Source organism: Schistocerca americana, chromosome 2 (assembly GCF_021461395.2).
Source record: "Schistocerca americana isolate TAMUIC-IGC-003095 chromosome 2, iqSchAmer2.1, whole genome shotgun sequence".
Lineage (NCBI taxonomy): Eukaryota > Metazoa > Arthropoda > Insecta > Orthoptera > Acrididae > Schistocerca > Schistocerca americana.
In genome coordinates, this window is record NC_060120.1 from 460,574,248 (window position 1) to 460,598,402 (window position 24,155).

At 41.4% G+C, this 24,155-nt stretch overlaps 1 protein-coding gene across 2 annotated transcripts in view; it reads left to right on the plus strand.

The window, feature by feature from the left end:
• The first annotated feature begins 5,917 nt into the window (after positions 1-5,917).
• The window catches only part of LOC124596596 (arrestin domain-containing protein 3-like), a 128,019-nt gene continuing 109,781 nt past the window's right edge, over positions 5,918-24,155 (plus strand). Inside the window, exons 1-2 of one of the 2 annotated variants that reach the window (XM_047135792.1) lie at positions 5,918-6,118; positions 6,161-6,372. In XM_047135792.1, coding sequence (XP_046991748.1) covers positions 6,261-6,372 — 112 coding nt within the window. In that variant the 5' untranslated portion in view covers positions 5,918-6,118; positions 6,161-6,260. Of the gene's footprint in view, positions 6,373-24,155 lie in introns of both variants that reach the window. The other variant, XM_047135791.1, reaches the window with a different exon arrangement.

Genomic DNA, 24,155 nt, shown 5'->3' on the forward strand with positions numbered 1-24,155 from the left:
AAGGGAAATTTTTCTCTTAATTACAGTCTGGCTTCTATGGTTCTTCAAAGTGGACCCTCGTCAAAAAATTCTAGAAAAAGTATGCTTTCTTTTAAATATTACCGCGTATGTCGGAGACTTTACAACTAAAATGCAATAGTCTCACACTAATTAAAATTAGAATTTTCCACCATGCCGGCAAGGCACAAAGCTTCGACGTCTGCTATGTGATGTTAAGTAGAATATGAATTCGAAGTCAGCGGTCAATCATTATGAAATGGACAAATAGTCAGTCAATTGCTCTCACTTACATTTCGATTGGTAACTGATGCTATATGTAATTCGATCAAACAGGTTTTCAGAGTTCATTCTCATATTGTAACCAGGACTTAATTTCGGCTGGAACGCGTTCCGGCACCTCCCAGAGACCCTTTATTTTTTCTTCTTTAACAGTTCAGCACCGGAGCGCGCTTCATGCTTTAGTTTGATTGTTGTTGTTGTGGTCTTCAGTCCTGAGACTGGTTTGATGCAGCTCTCCATGCTACTCTATCCTGTGCAAGCATCTTCATCTCCCAGTACCTACTGCAGCCTACATCCTTCTGAATCTGCTTAGTATATTCATCTCTTGGTCTCCCTCTTCGTTTTTTACCCTCCACGCTGCCCTCCAATACTAAACTGGTGATCCCTTGATGCATCAGAACATGTTCTACCAACCGATCCCTTCTTCTAGTCAAGTTGTGCCACAAGCTCCTCTTCTCCCCAATTCTATTCAATATCTCCTCATTAGTTATGTGATCTACCCATCTACTCTTCAGCATTCTTCTGTAGCACCACATTTCGAAAGCTTCTATTCTCTTCTTGTCTAAACTATTTATCGTCCACGTTTCACTTCCATACATGGCTACACTCCATACAAATACTTTCAGAAACGACTTCCTGACATTTAAATCGATACTCGATGTTAACAAATTTTTGTTCTTCAGAAACGCTTTCCTTGCCATTGCCAGTCTACATTTTATATCCTCTCTACTTCGACCATCATCAGTTATTTTGCTCCCCAAATAGCAAAACTCCTTTACTACTTTAAGCGTCTCATTTCCTAATCTAATTCCCTCAGCATCACCTGATTTAATCCGACTACATTCCATTATCCTCGTTTTGCTTTTGTTGATGTTCATCTTATACCCTTCTTTCAAGACACTGTCCATTCCGTTCAACTGCTCTTCCAAGTCCTTTGCTGTCTCTGACAGAATTACAATGTCATCGGCCAACCTCAAATTTTTTATTTCTTCTCCATGGATTTTAATACCTACTCCGAACTTTTCTTTTGTTTCCTTTATTGCTTGCTCAATATACAGATTGAATAACATCGGGGATAGGCTTCAACCCTGTCTCACTCCCTTCCCAACCACTGCTTCCCTTTCATACCCCTCGACTCTTATAACTGCCATCTGGTTTCTGTACAAATTGTAAATAGCCTTTCGCTCCCTGTATTTTATCCCTGCTACCTTCAGAATTTGAAAGAGAGTATTCCAATCAACATTGTCAAAAGCTTTCTCTAAGTCTACAAATGCTAGAAACGTAGTTTTGCCTTTCCTTAATCTTTCTTCTAAAATAAGTCGTAGGGTCAGTATTGCCTCACGTGTTCCATTTCTACGGAATCCAAACTGATCTTCCCCAAGGTCGGCTTCTATCAGTTTTCCCATTCGTCTGTAAAGAATTAGCGTTAGTATTTTGCAGCTGTGACTTATTAAACTGATAGTTCGGTAATTTTCACATCTGTCAACACCTGCTTTCTTTGGGATTGGAACTATTATATTCTTCTTGAAGTCTGAGGGTTAGTTTGATTACAGAGAAATAATCAGTAGATGCAGAAAGAAAAAGACGGAACTGACGTTGTGAGGTAAGTGCAAAAAGGCCTCTCCACACACCACCGAGAAACGGTTCTCTGCGCGCCCGAGCATTCAAAAGGCTCTTTTCAGCATGCCACCACTGGCAACATTTGCTGCTGTTCCTGTGAGCGGTTTTAGTGCCGCCGCGACCAGCTTTGATGCTGCCGCCATTGTTACTACTATGCTGAAGTTACGTGCCGACTGTTCATATGCGGCGACCAGCTGCTTGGCCCGGTCAGCATCGCCACGGAGTAGAGTTGTGTCAAGGCCGCCAAAAATTACAAACAACAATAGTGGTTATTTTCAGTTCAATCTGTACACGTAGAGTCTCGTGTTAATTAAATGGTAAAGACCTCTCTCTTTGGCTAGTAACATAGATACTACTTAATTATTTTACGAGCCTAAAAGTAAGTCATAGATATTTTTTATTCTATTAGTTACATTTTACATTTAGAAACGAATTTCTTTGTTACTTGTATAAATAAAACTTGTGATTTCTTTTTCACTCACTATCGTGAAAGTTTCAAATGACAAAATCTGACTGAAGAACATTCCATATAGTCTTTCCCCATGGCAGTGTAACATGATGTGGGGAGGAGAGGAGGAAGATTATGACAGCCTCAGGGTGAGGAGGGGGGAGGCGGGATGGTTTATCTCTATCTTGCATTGTTATCAATTCAGGCGCCACGCAACGATCAACTCAGGCGCGACGCAACGATCAGCTGCCATGGTACAAAATGCACACGGAATTAACGTTTCGTTGGAGTCGTGGGAAATCGGAATTACGAGACCCAGATGGAGCAGGAATATCTTCGTCGTCAAAAACCGCTAAATGCCTTGTTGATTAATACTGAACACACGTTCATAGAGCAGCTACAAAGCAACTGTTCGAACGTTGCGGCTGGCAGCATTTGAAAACATGATGTCACAGTCACGAAGACTACCGACTTGTGCCAATACGTATGAAGCAGAACTATGGAGTAAAGTGATACTGGTACGGCGGCAGGCAGTGGCAGCTGTTGTTTATATTGGAACCTTGTGGTGTTATGATTTTGATTATAAGATATTATGGTTTAAAAACCTGAATTTCAGAACAGTACTTTCTAAAAAATGATTTCTCATTGTAAGTCTATCACAAGTCTGTCTCTGTCGCCGGCGAGGAGGGGGGGGGGGGAGCGAAGGGAGGGGGGAGGAAAGTGGTAGAAGGGGGCGTGTTCCGGCACTTAAAAGTTTAGAAATTAAGCACTGACTGTAACACACGCAAGCTTTTTATAACGTCGTTAATTAGCATATGCTAGTTTTGCTCCGTACAACATTCGCAACTACATACTCAGGTTTCTACAACAGCTTCATGTTTACCCAAGGTATTGCTGTATTTTTATGGTTTTTCCTAAATTGTAGAAACCAGTGTTCAAGAAAATGGTTCAAATGGATCGGAGCACTATGAGACTTAAGATCTGAGGTCATAAGTCCCCTACAACTTAGAACTACTTAAACCTAACTAACCTAAGGACATTACACACATCCATGCCCGAAGCAGGATTCGAACCTGCGACCGTAGCGGTCGCGCGGTTCCAGACTGAAGCGCCTAGAACCGCGCGGCCACTCTGGCCGTCGAAACCAGTGTTGACTAGAGAATTATTTAAATATGAAAATTATTTAAATATGCCCCAGATTATTTCCTGTGCTCAACAGTTTTCATTCCCCTTTTTTACTCACTTCTTAAATTTGAAAGATTATTTTTCAAACCAGGATTATCAAAGCACAACACAACATTTCTTAGTAGACTATACATGTCTTCAACGGCATATACTATTTCAGTATTACTGTTATCCCTAAGCAATACGAAAATATAATCACACTTACTCAAACTTTGTAGGCCTGTCAACAGTTACACATGTTTCTTGTATCTCATTTTGTCACCTAGCCATAATTTAATTTACTTTGTATAACTTGCCTTCTCAGTGCTGCGGCATTGCATTTCTGCATTGCTTGTGGCTTTCGTTCTTGTATCTCTAAGCATAATGTACACTACTAAGCACAATGTACACTACTGGGATGGAATGAAGGGTAGAGCCACGGGTCGTAACACTTCTGAAATGTAACGTCCAGTGTTCAAAGTGCCGTCAATGCAAACAAGAGGTGACCAAGACGTGTAACCAATGGCACCCCATACCATCACGCCGGGTGATACGCCAGTATGGCGATGACGAATACACGCTTCCAATGTGTGTTCACCGCGATGTCGCCAAACACGGATGCGACCATCATAATGCTGTAAACAGAACCTGGATTCATCTAAAAAATGACGTTTTGCCATTCGTGCCCACAGGTTCGTCGTTGAGTACACCATCGCAGGCGCTCCTATCTGTGATGCAGCGTCAAGGGTAACCGCAGCCATGGTCTCCGAGCTGATAGTCCATGCTGCTGCAAACGTCGTCGAACTGTTCGTGCAGATGGTTGTTGTCTTGCAAATGTCCCCATCTGTCGACTCATGGATCGAGACGTGGCTGCACCATTCGTTACAGCCATGCGGATAAGATGCCTGTCATTCGACTGCTAGTGATACGAGGGCGTTGGGATCCAGCACGGCGTTCCGTATTACCCTCCTGAACCCACCGATTCCATATTCTGCTAACAGTCATTGGATCTCGAGCAACGCGAGCAGCTATGTTGCGATACGATAAACCGCAATCGCGATAGGCTACAATCTGACCTTTATCAAAGTCGGAAACGTGATGGTACGCATTTCTTCTCCTTACACGAGGAATCACAACAACGTTTCACCAGGCAACGCCGGTCAACTGCTGTTTGTATATGAGAAATCGCTTGGAAACTTTCCTCATGGCAGCACGTTGTAGATGTCGCCACCGGCGCCAACCTTGTGTGAATGCTCTGTTGCATGTCACAGCATCTTCTTCCTGTCGGTCAAATTTCGCGTCTGTAGCACGTCATCTTCGTGGCGTAGTAATTTTAATGGCCAGTAGTGTATTACTGACCTTGCGCACAATATTAACAGTAACTCAGACTTTCTGCATATGATGCAGTTATCTACATGTGTGAAAGAAGCTGCGTATGCGCTCAGATCTTGATAATATTTAAAAGTGGTGCAAACAATGGCATCTTGCCCTAAATGATCAGGAACGTAAATTGTACATGTCACAAAACGAAAAAATTATATATACTTGGATGAAATAGTTCGCAGTGATATGAAGTGGAATGACCACGTAGGCTCAGTCGTGTGTAAAGTGGGTGGTGGACTTCAGTTTATTGCTAGAATACTGGTGAAGTGCAATCTGTCCACAGAGGAGCTCGCTTAGAAATCAATCGTGCGTCTCATTCTGGAAAACTGCTCAAACCCGTACCAAATAGAACTAACAGGGGATATTGAACGTATACAGAGAAGAGCAGCACGAATGGTCGCAGGTTTGTTTGATGAATAAATTGAACTGGCAGACTCTCGAAGACAGACCTAAACTGTACTCCCTGCGTATTGCTCACATAGGAATCGTGAGGACAAGATAGATTAATTACAGCACGCAGTGAGGCATTTAAACGATCATTCTTCCCGCACTCCACACGTGAAACGAACGGGAACAAAACCTAATAATTGGTACAATGAGACGTACTATCAGCCATGCACTTCGGAGTCGTTTGCCGAGTATAGATGCAGAGTATAGATGTAGATGTTCACCTCGATGTATGTGTGTACGGTACTATAATAGTGCGAAAGATAAATAAAATCGGTGAAGGTTTGTATACGTTTCTCTTATAAAATACAAGATTAAGCAAAAACAAGTCAGGTCAAATGACTCAGCTTACGTTACAGTGATATAGGTAAGACGCTATTTAATGCGAATGATTTATTATTACGTTTTGGATACTGATAAGGCGGGAGGTCTTTTTGGATGCTCTCCGTAAGTAGCTACTCGTTACTTCGATTTCCTGTGACTCTGCTACGTCCGCGCCTGTGGCGCTGCTGGATCGGGCAAAACAAAACAAGCCGAACTGCGCAAGACGAGGCAGTCACGTGACGCCAGCGTCCTTCATCGACACGCCGAAACATTCTTATCCCGGCAGGCGTCAGGCAGACGGAACTCGGTTTAGTAACACGTAAAGCGCCGATGATGGTAGGCACCGTTCACAGTTGGTGCGAATATTGCCGTTTAGAGTACAGTGTAGATCGTTTCGGCGAAAAACACCAAAACGTGGCGTTTCACTGAATACTGTTTCACATCTGAATCGCCCTGCAATCTCACGCAACTAACATCGGACAGCGAGAAATTGCTCTGGTCATTCAGTTTCGCAGCTTTTGGGTGTCTCTGCCCTCTTGCATTTTTCCACTTCCGCTCCAATTGTTCGAATTAAACGTTGTGACAGCGGCAGAGAATGGTCCGGCAAATTCGTATATACCTCGACAATCCTATAGCGACGTACTACGGAGGCGATACTGTAACGGGAAAAGTATTCGTCAAAGTAGACGACGAGGAAAAATTCCGCTGTAAGTATAATAACGGACAGTTGTCTCAGACATGAACGTGTTTGCGATGCTGGCTTGTTCATTGTTACCTATATTTCTTTCAGTTCTTAGAGGTTAGTTTCCACTCAGTCCACATGATACTAATACTGGTAGCAGGAAAGATTTAACCGGACAGAAAACTGCCATGAATTATAAAAACTAAACGTCAAGCTACTAACAACTAAAAACCAAATAACAATTTTACATGTGTTTTAACAGATGCCTAACTTAATGCAACATCTTCCATGGGAAACCGCTCGTGCTTTTCTCAGCTTGTTCAACAGGTGACTGCCTATAACGCTGTGTATTGCCTGAAAGTAACGGGTTTTACTATCGGTTGAGCCTTTCGTTAACGCCTGTACATCAGCATAATAAGGGCGACTGTTATTACTGTGGTTTAAGCTTATCTATACGAGTGCTTTGTAATTGCTTTGCTGCGAGTAATGTAACGTATTACGATGTATAAAATAGTAGTAGACTTCAAGAAATCCGTATTGGTAGAATTTTTTTCATGTTGCTATACCGTGAATGCTGGTTTTCCTTTCTTTTACAGAAATAAAAGAAGCGTTTGAAAGGAGATCAAAAGAGATCTGGAAAACCTCTTTCATGCTTCCTAAAAGTTCATAGCTTTTTTTCGGACTTCCTTTATGTTCTTTAAAAAATAACTGGTAGAACGCAGTTTCAATCTAAGACATAAGAAAACCACCCAAAAACCAATAGTATAATTCAGGGTGTTCTGCCGAGTTGTTGTTTTCCATTTTGCGTACAATATTTCAACGACCGACCCAGCTATGACCTTCAAGAGCTGTGAGTTCTGCTGTTACGTGTAGTCGCTGCCTGGTTGGAGTTCAGGCAACGAGTATACATATTAGTCGACCACAGTATGTTGCTCCTGGGAGCGGGGGCACTTCGGTCGACTTATCGTGGGTTTGAGTCGTGGTATTTCACGAGGACACGATGAACCACTTGATGCTATACGCACAAGAGTCCTGAAAGCATTCATAGTGCGATACGTTTTGCTTACTCACCACTGTACTTTTATTGTAACGTTATCGCATGTTTCCGATAACGGTCACGGGAAGCCAAGTGCAATAATATTGTGGTGGTGTAGTAAGAGCAAAACTCCTAACACCTTAAGGATGCAGCTAGGTAGTTCGTCGAAATTTTATGCATACGATGAAAACAACTCAGCAGAACAGTCAGAAGCATACCATTAGTTAATCGCCCCGAGAGAATATGGGAGGTAATATCCAAAAATCATTTGTTCACCATCTTACATGACCCTGGAGCAATTTTAGTGATATAAAAAAGAGAAATTGAGCTCCAGACGAAAATCGAACGTGTTGCAACACGCTCACCAATGGAAAGAAATTTGCAAACAAAACGCCTCTGTAGTCGTAAAGATGTCTTCCTTAATGTGCATATAGACAGACAAATGACAGATTGTAATTGTTATATAGGTGTAAAAGTTCGTGGCTTTTTTGTTTTGCAAGTTGGTATTGAGGTTGCTATGGGTTTACTTATCTGTTGTCATTTTTTTATTTGTAGTTCATTGTCGCTATTTGAGTTTACATATTGTCATTTTATCATTTGGAGATAGTAGGCAGAGCTGTGGACTGTAGAAAATGGAGTGACAAATGGAAAGATCGGAACATTTCCGAAATATTTATATAAAATCTTTTATTCGTTTTAATGAGGGTTATTTTGACATTAGTGAATCTGTACGTTCTAGAAGACCTTCAGGGTTTGATAAACATCTCTAAACGCATTAATCCACAATGATCCACGGCATTGCACTCGAGAGCTGGCAAATATGATGAACTATGATCATTCCACGTCGTGCGACAGTTGCATGCAATGGGGAAGGTTCAGAGATTGGTGTGTGGGTACTGCATGCTAAGAGCCAAAATCACAGAAATCAGCGAGTGACCATATCTCTGCTTGCACGTCATCAATTAGCTCGTCAACAATACCGGCCATTCCTGACTTGCCTTGTTACTGGTGACGAGAAAATGTGTCTATACGCTAACATACAGGGTGTTTCAAAAATGACCGGTATATTTGAAACGGCAATAAAAACTAAACGAGCAGCGATAGAAATACACCGTTTGTTGCAATATGCTTGGGACAACAGTACATTTTCAGGCAGACAAACTTTCGAAATTACAGTAGTTACAATTTTCAACAACAGATGGCGCTGCGGTCTGGGAAACTCTATAGTACGATATTTTCCACATATCCACCATGCGTAGCAATAATATGGCGTAGTCTCTGAATGAAATTACCCGAAACCTTTGACAAAGTGTCTGGCGGAATGGCTTCACATGCAGATGAGATGTACTGCTTCAGCTGTTCAATTGTTTCTGGATTCTGGCGGTACACCTGGTCTTTCAAGTGTCCCCACAGAAAGAAGTCACAGGGGTTCATGTCTGGCGAATAGGGAGGCCAATCCACGCCGCCTCCTGTATGTTTCGGATAGCCCAAAGCAATCACACGATCATCGAAATATTCATTCAGGAAATTAAAGACGTCGGCCGTGCGATGTGGCCGGGCACCATCTTGCATAAACCACGAGGTGTTCGCAGTGTCGTCTAAGGCAGTTTGTACCGGCACAAATTCACGAAGAATGTCCAGATAGCGTGATGCAGTAATCGTTTCGGATCTGAAAAATGGGCCAGTGTTTCCTTTGGAAGAAATGGCGGCCCAGACCAGTACTTTGCAAGTTGGTATTGAGGTTGCTATGGGTTTACTTATCTGTTGTCATTTTTTTATTTGTAGTTCATTGTCGCTATTTGAGTTTACATATTGTCATTTTATCATTTGGAGATAGTAGGCAGAGCTGTGGACTGTAGAAAATGGAGTGACAAATGGAAAGATCGGAACATTTCCGAAATATTTATATAAAATCTTTTATTCGTTTTAATGAGGGTTATTTTGACATTAGTGAATCTGTACGTTCTAGAAGACCTTCAGGGTTTGATAAACATCTCTAAACGCATTAATCCACAATGATCCACGGCATTGCACTCGAGAGCTGGCAAATATGATGAACTATGATCATTCCACGTCGTGCGACAGTTGCATGCAATGGGGAAGGTTCAGAGATTGGTGTGTGGGTACTGCATGCTAAGAGCCAAAATCACAGAAATCAGCGAGTGACCATATCTCTGCTTGCACGTCATCAATTAGCTCGTCAACAATACCGGCCATTCCTGACTTGCCTTGTTACTGGTGACGAGAAAATGTGTCTATACGCTAACATACAGGGTGTTTCAAAAATGACCGGTATATTTGAAACGGCAATAAAAACTAAACGAGCAGCGATAGAAATACACCGTTTGTTGCAATATGCTTGGGACAACAGTACATTTTCAGGCAGACAAACTTTCGAAATTACGGTAGTTACAATTTTCAACAACAGATGGCGCTGCGGTCTGGGAAACTCTATAGTACGATATTTTCCACATATCCACCATGCGTAGCAATAATATGGCGTAGTCTCTGAATGAAATTACCCGAAACCTTTGACAAAGTGTCTGGCGGAATGGCTTCACATGCAGATGAGATGTACTGCTTCAGCTGTTCAATTGTTTCTGGATTCTGGCGGTACACCTGGTCTTTCAAGTGTCCCCACAGAAAGAAGTCACAGGGGTTCATGTCTGGCGAATAGGGAGGCCAATCCACGCCGCCTCCTGTATGTTTCGGATAGCCCAAAGCAATCACACGATCATCGAAATATTCATTCAGGAAATTAAAGACGTCGGCCGTGCGATGTGGCCGGGCACCATCTTGCATAAACCACGAGGTGTTCGCAGTGTCGTCTAAGGCAGTTTGTACCGGCACAAATTCACGAAGAATGTCCAGATAGCGTGATGCAGTAATCGTTTCGGATCTGAAAAATGGGCCAGTGTTTCCTTTGGAAGAAATGGCGGCCCAGACCAGTACTTTTTGAGGATGCAGGGACGATGGGACTGCAACATGGGGCTTTTCGGTTCCCCATATGCGCCAGTTCTGTTTATTGACGAAGCCGTCCATGTAAAAATAAGCTTCGTCAGTAAACCAAATGCTGCCCACATGCATATCGCCGTCATCAATCCCGTGCACTATATCGTTAGCGAATGTCTCTCGTGCAGCAATGGTAGCGGCGCTGAGGGGTTGCCGCGTTTGAATTTTGTATGGATAGAGGTGTAAACTCTGGTGCATGAGACGATACGTGGACGTTGGCGTCATTTGGACCGCAGCTGCAACACGGCGAACGGAAACCCGAGGCCGCTGTTGGATCACCTGCTGCACTAGCTGCGCGTTGCCCTCTGTGGTTGCCGTACGTGGTCGCCCTACCTTTCCAGCACGTTCATCTGTCACGTTCCCAGTCCGTTGAAATTTTTCAAACAGATCCTTTATTGTATCGCTTTTCGGTCCTTTGGTTACATTAAACCTCCGTTGAAAACTTCGTCTTGTTGCAACAACACTGTGTTCTAGGCGGTGGAATTCCAACACCAGAAAAATCCTCTGTTCTAAGGAATAAACCATGTTGTGTACAGCACACTTGCACATTGTGAACAGCACACGCTTACAGCAGAAGGACGACGTACAGAATGGCGCACCCACAGACTGCGTTGTCTTCTATATCTTTCACATCACTTGCAGCGCCATCTGTTGTTGAAAATTGTAACTACTGTAATTTCGAAAGTTTGTCCACCTGAAAATGTACTGTTGTCCCAAGCATATTGCAACAAATGGTGTATTTCTATTGCTGCTCGTTTGGTTTTTATTGCCGTTTCAAATATACCGGTCAGTTTTGAAACACCCTGTATGAAAAAGAAAGGAATGGTTGTGCCCCAACTAAGCAGAAATTATTCGTATACAGGGTGGTCCATTGATCGTGACTGGGCCAAATATCCCACGAAATAAGCGTCAAACGAAAAAAAAAAAAAAAAAAAACTACAAAGAACGAAACTCGTCTAGCTTGAAGGGGGAAACCAGATGGCGCTATGGTTGACCCGCTAGATGGTGCTGCCATAGGTCAAACGGATATCAACTGCGTTTTTTTAAATAGGAACCCCCCATTTTTTATTACAGATTCGTGCAGTACGTAAAGAAATACGAATGTTTTAGTTGGACCACTTTTTTCCCATTGTGATACATGGCGCTGTAACAGTCACAAACATATGGCTCACAATTTTAGACGAACAGTTGGTTGCAGGTAGGTTTTTCAAATTAAAATACAGAACGTAGGTACGTTTGAACATTTTATTTGGGTTGTTCCAATGTGATACATGTACCTTTGTGAACTTATCATTTCTGAGAACGCATGCTCTTACAGCGTCATTACCTGTAAATACCACATTAATGCAATAAATGCTCAAAATTATGTCCGTCAACCTCAATGCATTTGGCAATGCGTGTAACGACATTCCTCTCAACAGCGAGTAGTTCGCCTTCTGTAATATTCCACATGCATTGACAATGCGCTGACGCTTGTTGTCAGGCGTTGTCGGTGTATCACGATAGCAAATATCTGTCAACTTTCCCTACAGAAAGAAATTCGTGGACGTCAGATCCGGTGAACGTGCGGGCCATGGTATGGTGCATCGACGACCAATCCACCTGTCATGAAATATGCTATTCAATACCGCTTCAACCGCACGCGAGCTATGTGCCGGACATCCATCATGTTGGAAGTACATCGCCATTCTGTCATGCAGTGAAACATCTTGTAGTAACATCGGTAGAACTTTACGTAGGAAATCAGCATAAATTGCACCATTGAGATTTCCCTCGATAAAATGGAGGCCATTTAACCTTCGTTGCATAATGCCGCACCATACATTAACCCGCCAAGGTCGCTGATGTTCCACTTGTCGCAGCCATCGTGGGTTTTCCGTTGCCCAATAGTGCATATTATGCCGGTTTACATTACCGCTGTTGGTGAATGACGCTTCGTCCCTAAATAGAACGCGTGCAAAAAATCTGTCATCGCCCCGTAATTTCTCTTGTGCCCAGTGGCAGAACTGTACACGACGTTCAAAGTCGTCGCCATGCAATTCCTGGTGCATAGAAATATGGTATGGGTGCAATCGATGTTGACGTAGCATTCTCAACGCCGACGTTTTTGAGATTCCCGATTCTCGCGCAATTTGTCTGCTATTGATGTGCGTATTAGCCGCGACAGCAGCTAAAACACCTACTTGGGCATCACCATTTGCTGCAGGTCGTGGTTGATGTTTCACATGTGGCTGAACACTTCCTGTTTCCTTAATTAACCTAACTATCCGGCAAACGGTCCGGACCCTTGGATGATGTCATCCAGGATACCGAGCAGCATACATAGCTCATACCCGTCGGGCATTTTGATCACAATAGCCATACATCAACACGATATCGACCTTTTCCGCAATTGGTAAACGATCCATTTTCACACAGGTAATGCAAATACCGTCTGCACTGGCGGAATGTTACGTGATACCACGTACTTATACGTTTGTGACTATTACAGTGCCATCTATCACAAAGCGAAAAAAGTGGTCCAACTAAAAACATTCATATTTCTTTACGTACTACACGAATATGTAGTAAAAAATGGGGGTTCCTATTTTAAAAACGACGCAGTTGATATCCGTTTGACCTACGGCAGTGCCATCTAGCGGGCCAACCATAGCGCCATCTGGTTTTTCCCTTCAAGCTAGACGAGTTTCGTTCTTTGTAGTTTTTTCGTTTGATGCTTATTTCGTGAGATATTTGGCCCGGTCACTATCAATGGACCACCCTGTATAGATCTGTGCACCTCGGCAAAAGATAATATCATGCATCTAGAGGAGCAGCGGCGATGTGGTGTATTACGAATTGCTTCCCCAAGGTGTGGCCATGACTGCTGAAATTTATTGTCAACAATGAGACGTCTTGCATACGCAGTCCAAGAACAACAACCAGGGAGACTGCGTGTTGTGATGACGCTACGTCACGTTGACGCGCGCCCGCATTCTGCTAGACTAACACGAACACTATACAAGTTGGGAAGTCATTCCGCAACCATCGTATTCACATGATCTTGCGCTCTGAGATTTTTACCTTTTCCGCTTTCTACCGAACAAGCTTCAAGGATCTTCCTTTCCGGATGAAAACGCGCTCTGGTCATGGGCCGACGACTTCTTCACCTCAAAACCACGTGATTTCTACGTCGCGGAATCTAAAAGTTATTCCAGACTGTTGTAAACAGTGAAAGAGAATACATTATTGACTAAAATCTCCGTTATGTGTGTTTATTAAAATTATGGCAAAACGCTACTAACCCAATAGTTTACACACTAATTTGCCTGAATTCTAGTTGCTGGGAAATAACAGAGTCTCTCTAATAAACTAACTATATTTGTGGAAAAAACAGCATTTGTGAAATACTGGCCAGTATGATGCTACGCTAGCATCCGAAACAACCTCAGAGTTTGTTAGTTTTGTACAGACAGTTTGTGTTTTGACGCACCAGAAAATTTGTTAGGGCGTAGACTTACTGCAGTTACATTTACAGGGAAAAAAGTTTTCTCTCGCCTATAACACTCTAAAAATTCAAGTAGGGCCTTATTCAGTTTTCTGTCCATTTATGCTATTTCAGTTTTTTGTTTCCTGCGCGACTTTATATGAAAGCAATTATTCTTGTGGACGCATCTGAATCATACGTGACATGTTTTGTTAAAGTTTTCAACAGGATATTTAAAATAATGCTGCACACCCTTATATTTAAAGTTGTATACGGATTAAAAAGATTTCTGTTGTTTCTCGTTCCTAATCATTTACTTTTATCTATCTCTTAAAACAGGGCCTTTAAGTCAGTCGCTAGTTCCCGTTCTCATAATTATTACTAATGATTGTTGATCAGAGAGTTATCCGGAAATTAATCTCCAGTTGGCTGTAAAGAAAATTGAAAAATAACTGAAGGAAATGTATTAGATAAATCTTAAAGACTATACCTTTGGATTACTTCTCTAAGTCAGTGTTCAGATGTAAGAATTTATTATATTTTTAACGAGCTGAAAAATATCCTCAGCATAAAATTTTGCCACCTGTGCGGCCAGCCCACGAACTTGAACTTCATCGTCGGAGGGCTCTGGGAACCAAGCCATTTTTTCATGTGCATGAAAAGGCGAAAATCATTGAGAGCTACGTCTGGGCTGTAGGGCAGCTAAAAACGTCCCATTTGAACTAAGGGAACAGTGTGTGCACGAACATTGTCATGCACAAAACACGCTACCGGAAGTCAAGGGACCGCGTTGTCGGTTTTCTTCATACGTCATAGTGTTACTGTTGTCGTTTTCAGTGTGAAGACTAGTTTGATTCAGTTCTGTATGCTAGTCTATCATCATCAGGCCTCTTCATCTCTGCCACAACAGTTGAACAAACTCCAGTCTTTGCCGCCTGTCACTGCAGCCGAACAGAAGCATCCACCACCGTCTCTACCTGTAACTGTGTATGCAAGAGCAGTCAGGGTAAAGATGCAGATAATCCGGCAATCACAACACAAGAGAAGAGCAAAACTTTCACATTGTGTAAAGAGAAGGCAACCCAAAAACAAAGTGTCTGTCAACTCACCCTTTCCCCACCAGAAAAGAGGCAATTACAGCTGCATGACATTCGGGTCAAAAGGTGTCCCGGGGCCCATCAGGTGTAATACTGTCTGTCTGACAGATGAGGACATCATGAATTAAGGTGCCTTGTCACCAGATCCAAACAGCCCCTCCATTCTTCTGCCTGCTCTATCAACGCCTCAGCATACAACCACAAAGATAGGTGTAAATTTAAAGCTAAAATGGCTTCCATCCATCACTGAAATTTGAGTGGATACACGATGCACGTGTAGGAATTGAGAGTTCTTGTACAGGGCAGACCTTTCCGCCTGTGTCTTCAACGCATTTCTTTTTTAAAAATACTGATGCAGCTGTTCTTATAGGATGTAACTTAATAGGGAAGGTGACCTCACTAGTAATGAAAGATGGGGTAGTGATGTTTGACACGTTCAGCTCATAGCCTGTGCCCGTTACCACAACGTTACAAACAGTGGCTATTGTGATAAACGCACATGGTAATGTCATGGTGTGCACTGCGTACTTGACGACCCATGAGGCTGTTGGTGGTGAAATCCTCATGCAGCTTATTGGTAAACTGCCCTGTACTTTTCTCCTCGTATGAGATTTCAATGCACACAGTGCACTGTGGAGTCCCAACACCTCTTGCCCTGGTGGTCGAGTAACTGAATATCTCACACAAATTTAGAATATTGTTCTGGAAACATGGGTCAAGCCACTCATTTCAGCACTGTTACAACCGTCTACAGTAGTATACCTCTCGTCCTGCTCGCCTGATCTTTCAGGCTGCTGAGTGGGAGGTGCATCACGACCTTAATGGTACTAACGAGCGACAGGGAGAGTTGGGGGCGGGGGGGAGTGAGTATGGTCCGCACTCAATACCAGTGACCAACTGGTTGGCTCTGAGCACTACCAACTTCTGAGATCATCAGTCGCCTAGAACTTAGAACTAATTAAAGCTAACTAGCCTAAGGACATCACACACATCCATGCCCGAGGCAGGATTCCAACCTGCGACCGTAGCGGTCGCTCGGTTCCAGACTGTAGCGCCTAGAACCGCACGGCCACTCCGGCCGGCTCGCTGACCAACTGCTCTATGGGGGTAACAAATCTTTCTGGGTTCTAAAGCATGAGTTGTAAAAATATCTTTTTTTTTCTTCATTTCATCTGACACTTGTGGCAGTGGGCGTGCAACTGGAGAGCTTATGGACTGGGCCTAATACTTCGGCATGCATATGTTCATTTTACGGCTGAAACAGCGCGTAAACAAAAATTACCCACACACAGTATTTAAGAAAAGGATGTCAATGTACAGGGAGAATTGTTAATATAGTTTATCAGTGACTAAGCTTTAATTTTGTAAAATGTGGTTAACCGATCCTGTGACAACGGAAAGTACTTTGGTAGTTAAAAAAAAAAAATAATAATAATAAAAAAAGTTGAAAGGAGGAAATAATCGGTTTAGAGCCTCCTGGACTTAAAAAAGCATCGTTACGCAAAATATGTAGCTGAATATATGTACAAACATAACTATATTAATTTATAGTTTCCTTCAAAAACAGATTTTATAGTCTTTCTTATATGTTTAGAACAAAGACACAGCTCTTCCTTTTGTTACAACATGAAACTGCGGCAGCACTTTCTTGGGTGCGGTGCTCTTACCAGAACGGTGCACTGATAGATAATGTTCCTATAGACGAAGATACATTTAATTAAATAAAAACCTTTCCTGTTCAGAATGGTCTGTCTGATCATGTTGCAGTTAGTTACAGTATATGACATAGCTCCATGCAATAATGCAAAACAGTCCTCCAAAATAGTGCATTCAATTAACGATTTAACAATTTAAAATTTTTGGAAAAGCTTTCAACAGTTTGAATGGGATGAGGTGTAGAGAGAACATGATTCTAATTTAAAATTTAACCAATTTCATGATACCTTTGTGAGTATATTTGAAAACTGTTTCCCTAAGAAAACAGTGAAACGTAATTGCACGAAACCCTCTAAAAACAAAGGCTTACTGAAGGGTTAAAATGTCTTGTAAACAGAAGAGGCAAGTGTATATTATAGCTAGAGGGATTAATGATCCAGATAATAAAATTATGTTAAAAGGGAAACAGAGCAATCGAGAGAGCAGGAAGACTGTATTTATATCAAAGTTCGTTAACAAAAAATCAGAAGTAGAAGACTTTCTAATAATCATTTTTTAACTGTTGAAGAGAAAATAGGATCCAGCTATCCATCAGAAAATGCAAGGCAGTGTATGGAAGAGGCAATACCTAAGCAATTTGATAAAATTGAAATTTAATCCACCTCTCCTACTGAAATGACGAAAATAATTAATTCACTTAAAAATTAAAACTTACATGGAATTGATGGCATTTCCAACAGAGTACTAAAAGCTTGTTGCCAACAGATAAGTTGGATTCTCAGCCACGTCTGAAATAGGGAATTTTACCAGATACGCTGAAATAAACCATTGCTTAAAATAGCTGATGCTAACAACTACCGCCCAATCTCATTTCTGACAGCTTTATCCAAAATTCTTGAAACTACTCAAGAGTAGCTTCTCATTTTTGTAAAAATGGAGTACTACCAAATGTCAGTTTGGTTTTCAGAAAGGCTTTTCAACAGAAAATGCTATATATGCTTTCACTGATAAAATATTAAATACTTTGAATAACAGAATATCGCCCATTGGGATATTTTATGATCCCTCAAAGGCTTTTGACTGTGTGAATCATGAAATTCTTCTAGATAAGCTTAAGAATTGTGGTATGAATGGGTGTTGTGGTGAGTAGGACACTGCACATATGGTTTAATTCATATTTAAGTGGAAGACTGCAGAAGGTTGAAATTAACAGTACAGATAGTCTGCAAAAATCAACAGAGTTCTCTAACTGTGGAGATATCAAGAGTGGTGTCCCACAGGGTCAGTTCTGGATCCCGTATTGTTCTTTATAGATTGATGACTTGCCACTCTATATCCATGAAGATGCAAAGCTAGTTCTTTTTGCTGATGACACAAGTACAGTAATCACACCCAACAAACAAGAATAAGCTGAGGAATTGTAAATAATGTTTTTCAGCGAATTAAGTGGTTCTCTGCAGATAGACTCCGACTAAATTTGGTGAAAACACAGTATATACAATTCTGTACAGTAAATGGCATAACACCATTGATAAATATAAACTATGAACAGAAGTCTGTTGCTAAGGTAGAATATTCAAAATTTCTGAATGTGTGCATTGATGAGAAATTGAATTGGAAGAAACACTTTGATGATCTGCTGAAACTGTTAGGTTCAGCTACTTATGCTATTAGGGTTATTGCAAATTTTGGTTATAAACACATCAGTAAATTAGCCTACTATGCCTATTTTCATTCCCTGCTTTCATATGGCATCATATTTTCGAGTACTTCATCATTAAGAGAAAAAGTATTCATTCAACAATAGCATGTAATCAGAATAATAGCTGGCGCCCACCCAAGATCACCTTGCAGATTTTTATTTATGGAACGCGGAATATGCACAGTAGCTTAGCAATACATATATTTGCTTGTGAAATTTGTTATTAATAACCCATCACAAATCAAAAATAATAACGAAGTGCATAGCTACAACACTAGAAGAAAGCATGATCTTCACTATTCTGGGTTAAATCTGACTGTGGCTCAGAAAGGGGTGAATTATGCTGCCACAAAAATCTTTGGTCATTTACCAAATAGCATTAAAAGTCTGACACACAGCCAACCAAAATTTAAAAACCCATTAAAAGAATTTCTGAATGACAACTCCTTCTACTCAGTACATTAATTTTTAGATATGAAGCAGTAACTAAAAAAAATTAATCGTGTTGTGTAAAGAGGAAAACAAGTCACATCATTATGAAATGTCGTATTCATGATCAATGGAATGTAAATGTAGTGTAACAATTTTTACGAGGGTTGGAACTTTAATAGTGGCAACTATTTATTTACAGCTCATAGAAAGTTTTACTGACCTTCACGGTAGTCACCAGCATTGTGCATAATCTTAGCAGTGCCAGTTGTGTTGACAGTTCGAGCGGCGCGGTCTATTGCCCGACGAATTTGTAGCAGTTCTGAAACGAATGCCGTGAAGTGTTGCCTTCAGTTTAGAAATCGAGTTGAAATGGCTCAAATGGCTCTGAGCACTATGGGACTTAACTTCTGTGGTCATCAGTCCCCTAGAACTTCGAACTACTTAAACCTAACTAACCTAAGGACATCACACACATCCATGCCCGAGGCAGGATTCGAACCTGCGACCGTAGCAGTCCCGCGGTTCCGGACTGCGCGCCTAGAACCACTAGACCACCGCGGCCGGCAATCGAGTTGAACTCACGAGGGCTTAAGTGAGGGGAGTGCAGTAGGTGGTATAGCACTTAGCAGCCCCATCAGTCAAACAAATCAGTAACAGCTTGCACTGTACCTTCTTGAGCATTTCCTGCAAAATGATGGTCAGACCCTGCAGAAAGTGTCATCACTTTTGTCTCTAAGCTGGTCTTAGGCTGTGTTCCAATAATGAACAACATAGAGATAGAAGTGATGACATTTTCAGCAGGGTCTGACCATCATTTTGCAGGAAATGCTCAAGAACGTACAGTACAAGGCTAAGTGCTATACCACCTACTGCACTCCTCTGACTTAAGCCCTCATGAGTTCAACTCGATTTCTAAACTGAAGGAAACACTTCACGGCATTCGCTTCAGAACTGCTACAAATTCGCCGGGCAATAGACCGCGCCACTCGAACTGTCAACACTACTGGCACTGCTAACAGTATCCTACGACTTCCACATCGCTGGCAACGGGTTATACACAATGCTGGTGACTGCCGTAAAGGTCAGTAAAACTTTGAAACACGTATCTATTTTGTACGAGCTGTAAATAAATAGTTGCCACTATTAGAGTTCCAATCCTCGTAATTAAGTGAAACGCTGAACAATGTCAAATAAAGAGGAAAAACACCGTACATGTTTGTTCAGGCGGTTCGGTAATGACGTAAGAGTTGAATAAGAATATTAGACGACATATTTTGGAACTGTAATCTAATGTAATTAGATAAGTACTTGCATGGGACAGAAATAACTAGAGAGAATTTTCTTGCCTATTCTGAAATTTATACTAACGTATTTTCTTTATTGTCTAAATGTTTGCATAGCATAATCGGAATCATAATTTATACTATTGTTTCAAGATGGACTACCGTTATTATGCGTCTGACATGATGTGAATATTGGCATCCATCTGTCATCCCGCTGACCTGCCGTAAGACAAAGTCTACTAGAGCTCGAATAAAATATTTATTCATTTGTACGTAACTAAGGGGAGTTACTTACGAATATTTATACTCGTGTATCAATTTTTCTTCATTTCATCGTGAGGAAGGTGGCAAAGGGTTTATTTTCTCTTTATGATTACATCGTGTATTCAGCCTCACATAATCGCATAACTCCTTGCACCACCCTGTCGTAACTTCGTTGTAAAAAAGTACGAGAAAACCTTAACAATGATAAGAAACCATCAGCAATGTCCACGTGCAATTGTGAAAGACATTTGCACGCAGCCCATCGTTTCCATGCAATATAGCATTTAATTCGTTAAATGCATTATATTTACCTTGACTTTTTAAACCACCAAAATGTAAATTCATATTATCTGCACAAAATGCCACACATTTATTTTTATCGAGCTCAAACATTTCGACAGAACTCATGCAGAATTTTGAAATTTCGTCACGTTTCGTTAAGCAGGGAACTCACCTTTAAAAGTTTGGTCTGGATTCCTTCATTAATATCGAAAAACTGCCCAACGAGAAATGTTTTAGCAGCTTTATAATTACTGAGATCAGCGGGTATCCCATAGAAAAACTTTTTGGTACTATCATAGCTTTGCTGTAAGAAGCAATAACGCCTTTTACTAAGGCTGATACTTTAGCTCTTGCTAAACTAAACTTTTTTGAAATGTGAGAATCGTCAACCGTACCGCTGGTAAGCTTATTAGTACAATCACTAGATCTAAAGGTTTGGTGATGCTTTACCGTAAGGTAGGTAGTATAAGCTCGGCTGTTCGAACTTTTGTCTCTTCACTTGTTTCCTTGTTCGAGGTTTTACAAAATAATTTTGAATTTTACTGCAGCTCGTTCTGTTAACACGTTTCTTTGACTTGTAGTGATGAACACTGCCAGAATGCTCACCATGACAGGTGCAAATAAAACATTTACATACAGAACAGCCGGCCAGAGTGGCCGAGCGGTTAAAGGCGCTACAGTCTGGCGCCGCACGACCGCTACGGTCGCAGGTTCGAATCCTGCCTCGGGCATGGATGTGTGTGATGTCCTTAGGTTAGTTAGGTTTAAGTAGTTCTAAGTTCTAGGGGACTTATGACCACAGCAGTTGAGTCCCATAGTGCTCAGAGCCATTTGAACCAACATACAGAACATACTGCTTCGTAATCAAACCGACCGTTCTTGATGAAATTCCGCTCCATAAAATAAGTGTCACCGAATTCGCAGGCACATTTTGGCATTGCGTTTGGCAACTCACTCGCAACAATTCGACTAATACAGAAGGCTACCTTCTTCAACAAAACTACTCTACCGGTAATCTGACAATGACAGTAAGTGGCGGGACAATCGGGCAGTTTTCATAAGTCTTCGCAAGTTGCAACGCCTTGGAACTACTACAACAATACAACTTCTCTCCATACTGAAAAGAGGACTGCAGACGAGACGATGACTTTGCACCAGGAACTGAGAATGTCAATGTTGGAGTGCATCCACAAGTTTCTGTAAGAAATCGGTAGTTGTGAAACCATGGGACGTACGCCAGATCGTTTTGCTGTTTTAGAGTCTGATTAAAATCTCAGAAACGGAACTTCCCACGACTGTAAAAATTTTATTTGGCAGTTATTGTGAGGTTTCAGAAGATGATATTCGTGAAGAAATTCTACGCAGAAGACTTCCGCAAGTCGCCTAAATTCCAAAAGAAGAGCCTCTCTGCTGGACAGCTTTAAGATTCTTACAGTTCGCGCTTGAATATTAATTTTCTAAATATGTTCCCAACATCATTTTGGCGTCTGACTTTCTGAGTTTCGTTGGCATCTTGTGAGAGCAATTTTTCAGAGCTCAAATTAATTAAGAATCGTCGTAGGTGCACTACGAGTCTAGCACAACTATCTAGTTTGGAAATTTTGTCAATGAAAAATAGTACATCTTAAAGTTTCGATGTGGATGAGGCAATTTCAAAATATACAGCAGAAAAAGTCAGAAGAAAGAGATTTCAAGCTACATCCAGCACTTCAGAAGCTCTTTGGTTATTGATACCGGTACTGCTTCATCGATAATCAAAATTTATTTATAAAAATGCGTTTTATTATTTGTTTTCGTTCATAAACACTAATTACAGAAAGTAGTTGACATTATACTTGGATTGCTTAACCACACTTGTCAAAAAATTGCTTCCCCCAAAAAAGTTAGGGGTACATGATTTTTTTTTCTGGGGCTGGGGGTCATGTGATAAGTTAAAACACGGCATTTTAGGATGCCAAACTACCTAGCTACGCCACTGTCCTTACATCCATGTTCATCTGATATACGGAGCTGAAAAAAAGGGCGCTGAGGTCGATCTTGAGAAGGCTAACTGGACACTTTACAGTCAATTTTCTGATTACAAATGGTGTGAATGTGTCCAGGACTGAGTGGGTCACATTACGTATGTGATCTGTGAAGCTGTTGATGCATCCATCCCCAAGTCATCAGCAACACCTAGGAGGTAGCCCAACCCTTGGTGGAGTGATGAGTGTAGTTCCACAAGCAGGGGCAGGTCAGTGGCTATTAAAAGGTTCAAACGGTGCCCCACAGATGAGAATCTTGCAAACTTTTTGATGGTGAGGGTAAAGAGATGAGAATAATTAGGAAGGGTAGGTAAGAAGAAGTTGTGACAATACTTCCTGAACTCCATCAGTAGATCAAAGTAAAGTGTGGGAATCCATGGGACTTCCTTATGGGACTCATGACTCCAAATAGCAGTTGTATAATAGCAGGGATGTCTCCTAACACCAAGAGACATCACCCAGACAATAGCTGAACTTTTTAAACCATTAAAGGCGAGCGGTTCTAGGTGCTTCAGTTCGGAACCGCGCTGCTGCTGTGGGCGCAGTTTCGAATCCAGCCTCGGGCACGGATGTGTGTGATGTCCTTAGGCACCGCCGCCTGTATTAGAGGCCGGAGTCGTCAAGCTGACAACGACGTAGCCTGTGACGTCAGTAGGCTGGCTAGCGTGACCAGCTAGGCCGAGACTAAACTTTAGATTTCGTCGAATGGAGAAGACGAGTCAGATATAAATACGCAATCACTTTTTTTTTTGTAGATTTGATCCCTATAAATAAGACAGTAACCTAGAAAAGCTAATTTCTCGCAGTATTACGCCGACTTTACGTCGGAATTACGCATTTTATTCTCGTTTCCTTGCAACGATGAACTTTTCAATAACTCACATGTTCTTCATATTATGACGTTTCTTACCCGAGGTTTGGATATACAAGTTCAGCAAACAATTTTGTGAGTTGTCTACTAACATTATTTGCAGACTTGCAATTATTTCAGTCTGTTATTTGGAATGTATTATGATATTCCTTCCTATATAAATGACAAACATGACAAACACCTTCTTGGACGCTGCACCTTAATTAAATACGATGGTAACCCAGGGAATATTTTTGGCACAGCTTCTGGTAAAAGCTGGCCTTTCACGAGGAAACTCGTGACAGTTCCCATCAGAATCCTTGTAAATCTCCACTCTTGATACGTCACTTTCTTCAAAATGTTTAATGCAAACAACACTTCCATTTGATGGAGTCGAGTCCTTTCTGGGGATATTTCTTGTCCATCGTTTTCTGTTTTCCTCTTCAGTAGGGAATCTGAACACTGAGATGTAACCCTCTTCATTGCTGGATTTGTAGTTGCTGTTGCAACCAGGAACACAACATTTTTCTGGCATCTGCAAATAGAATGATGCATTAATTGCTAACATCTTAAATCAAAATACTATTATGTAAAAATAGCAAATGAGAATTTGAGTGGACTGGTTTTTTCTACTGCTTGGATATCACGAAACACAAGTCTACAATAGAATCAAATGTGTAGAAATATTCATAATATTAACACAA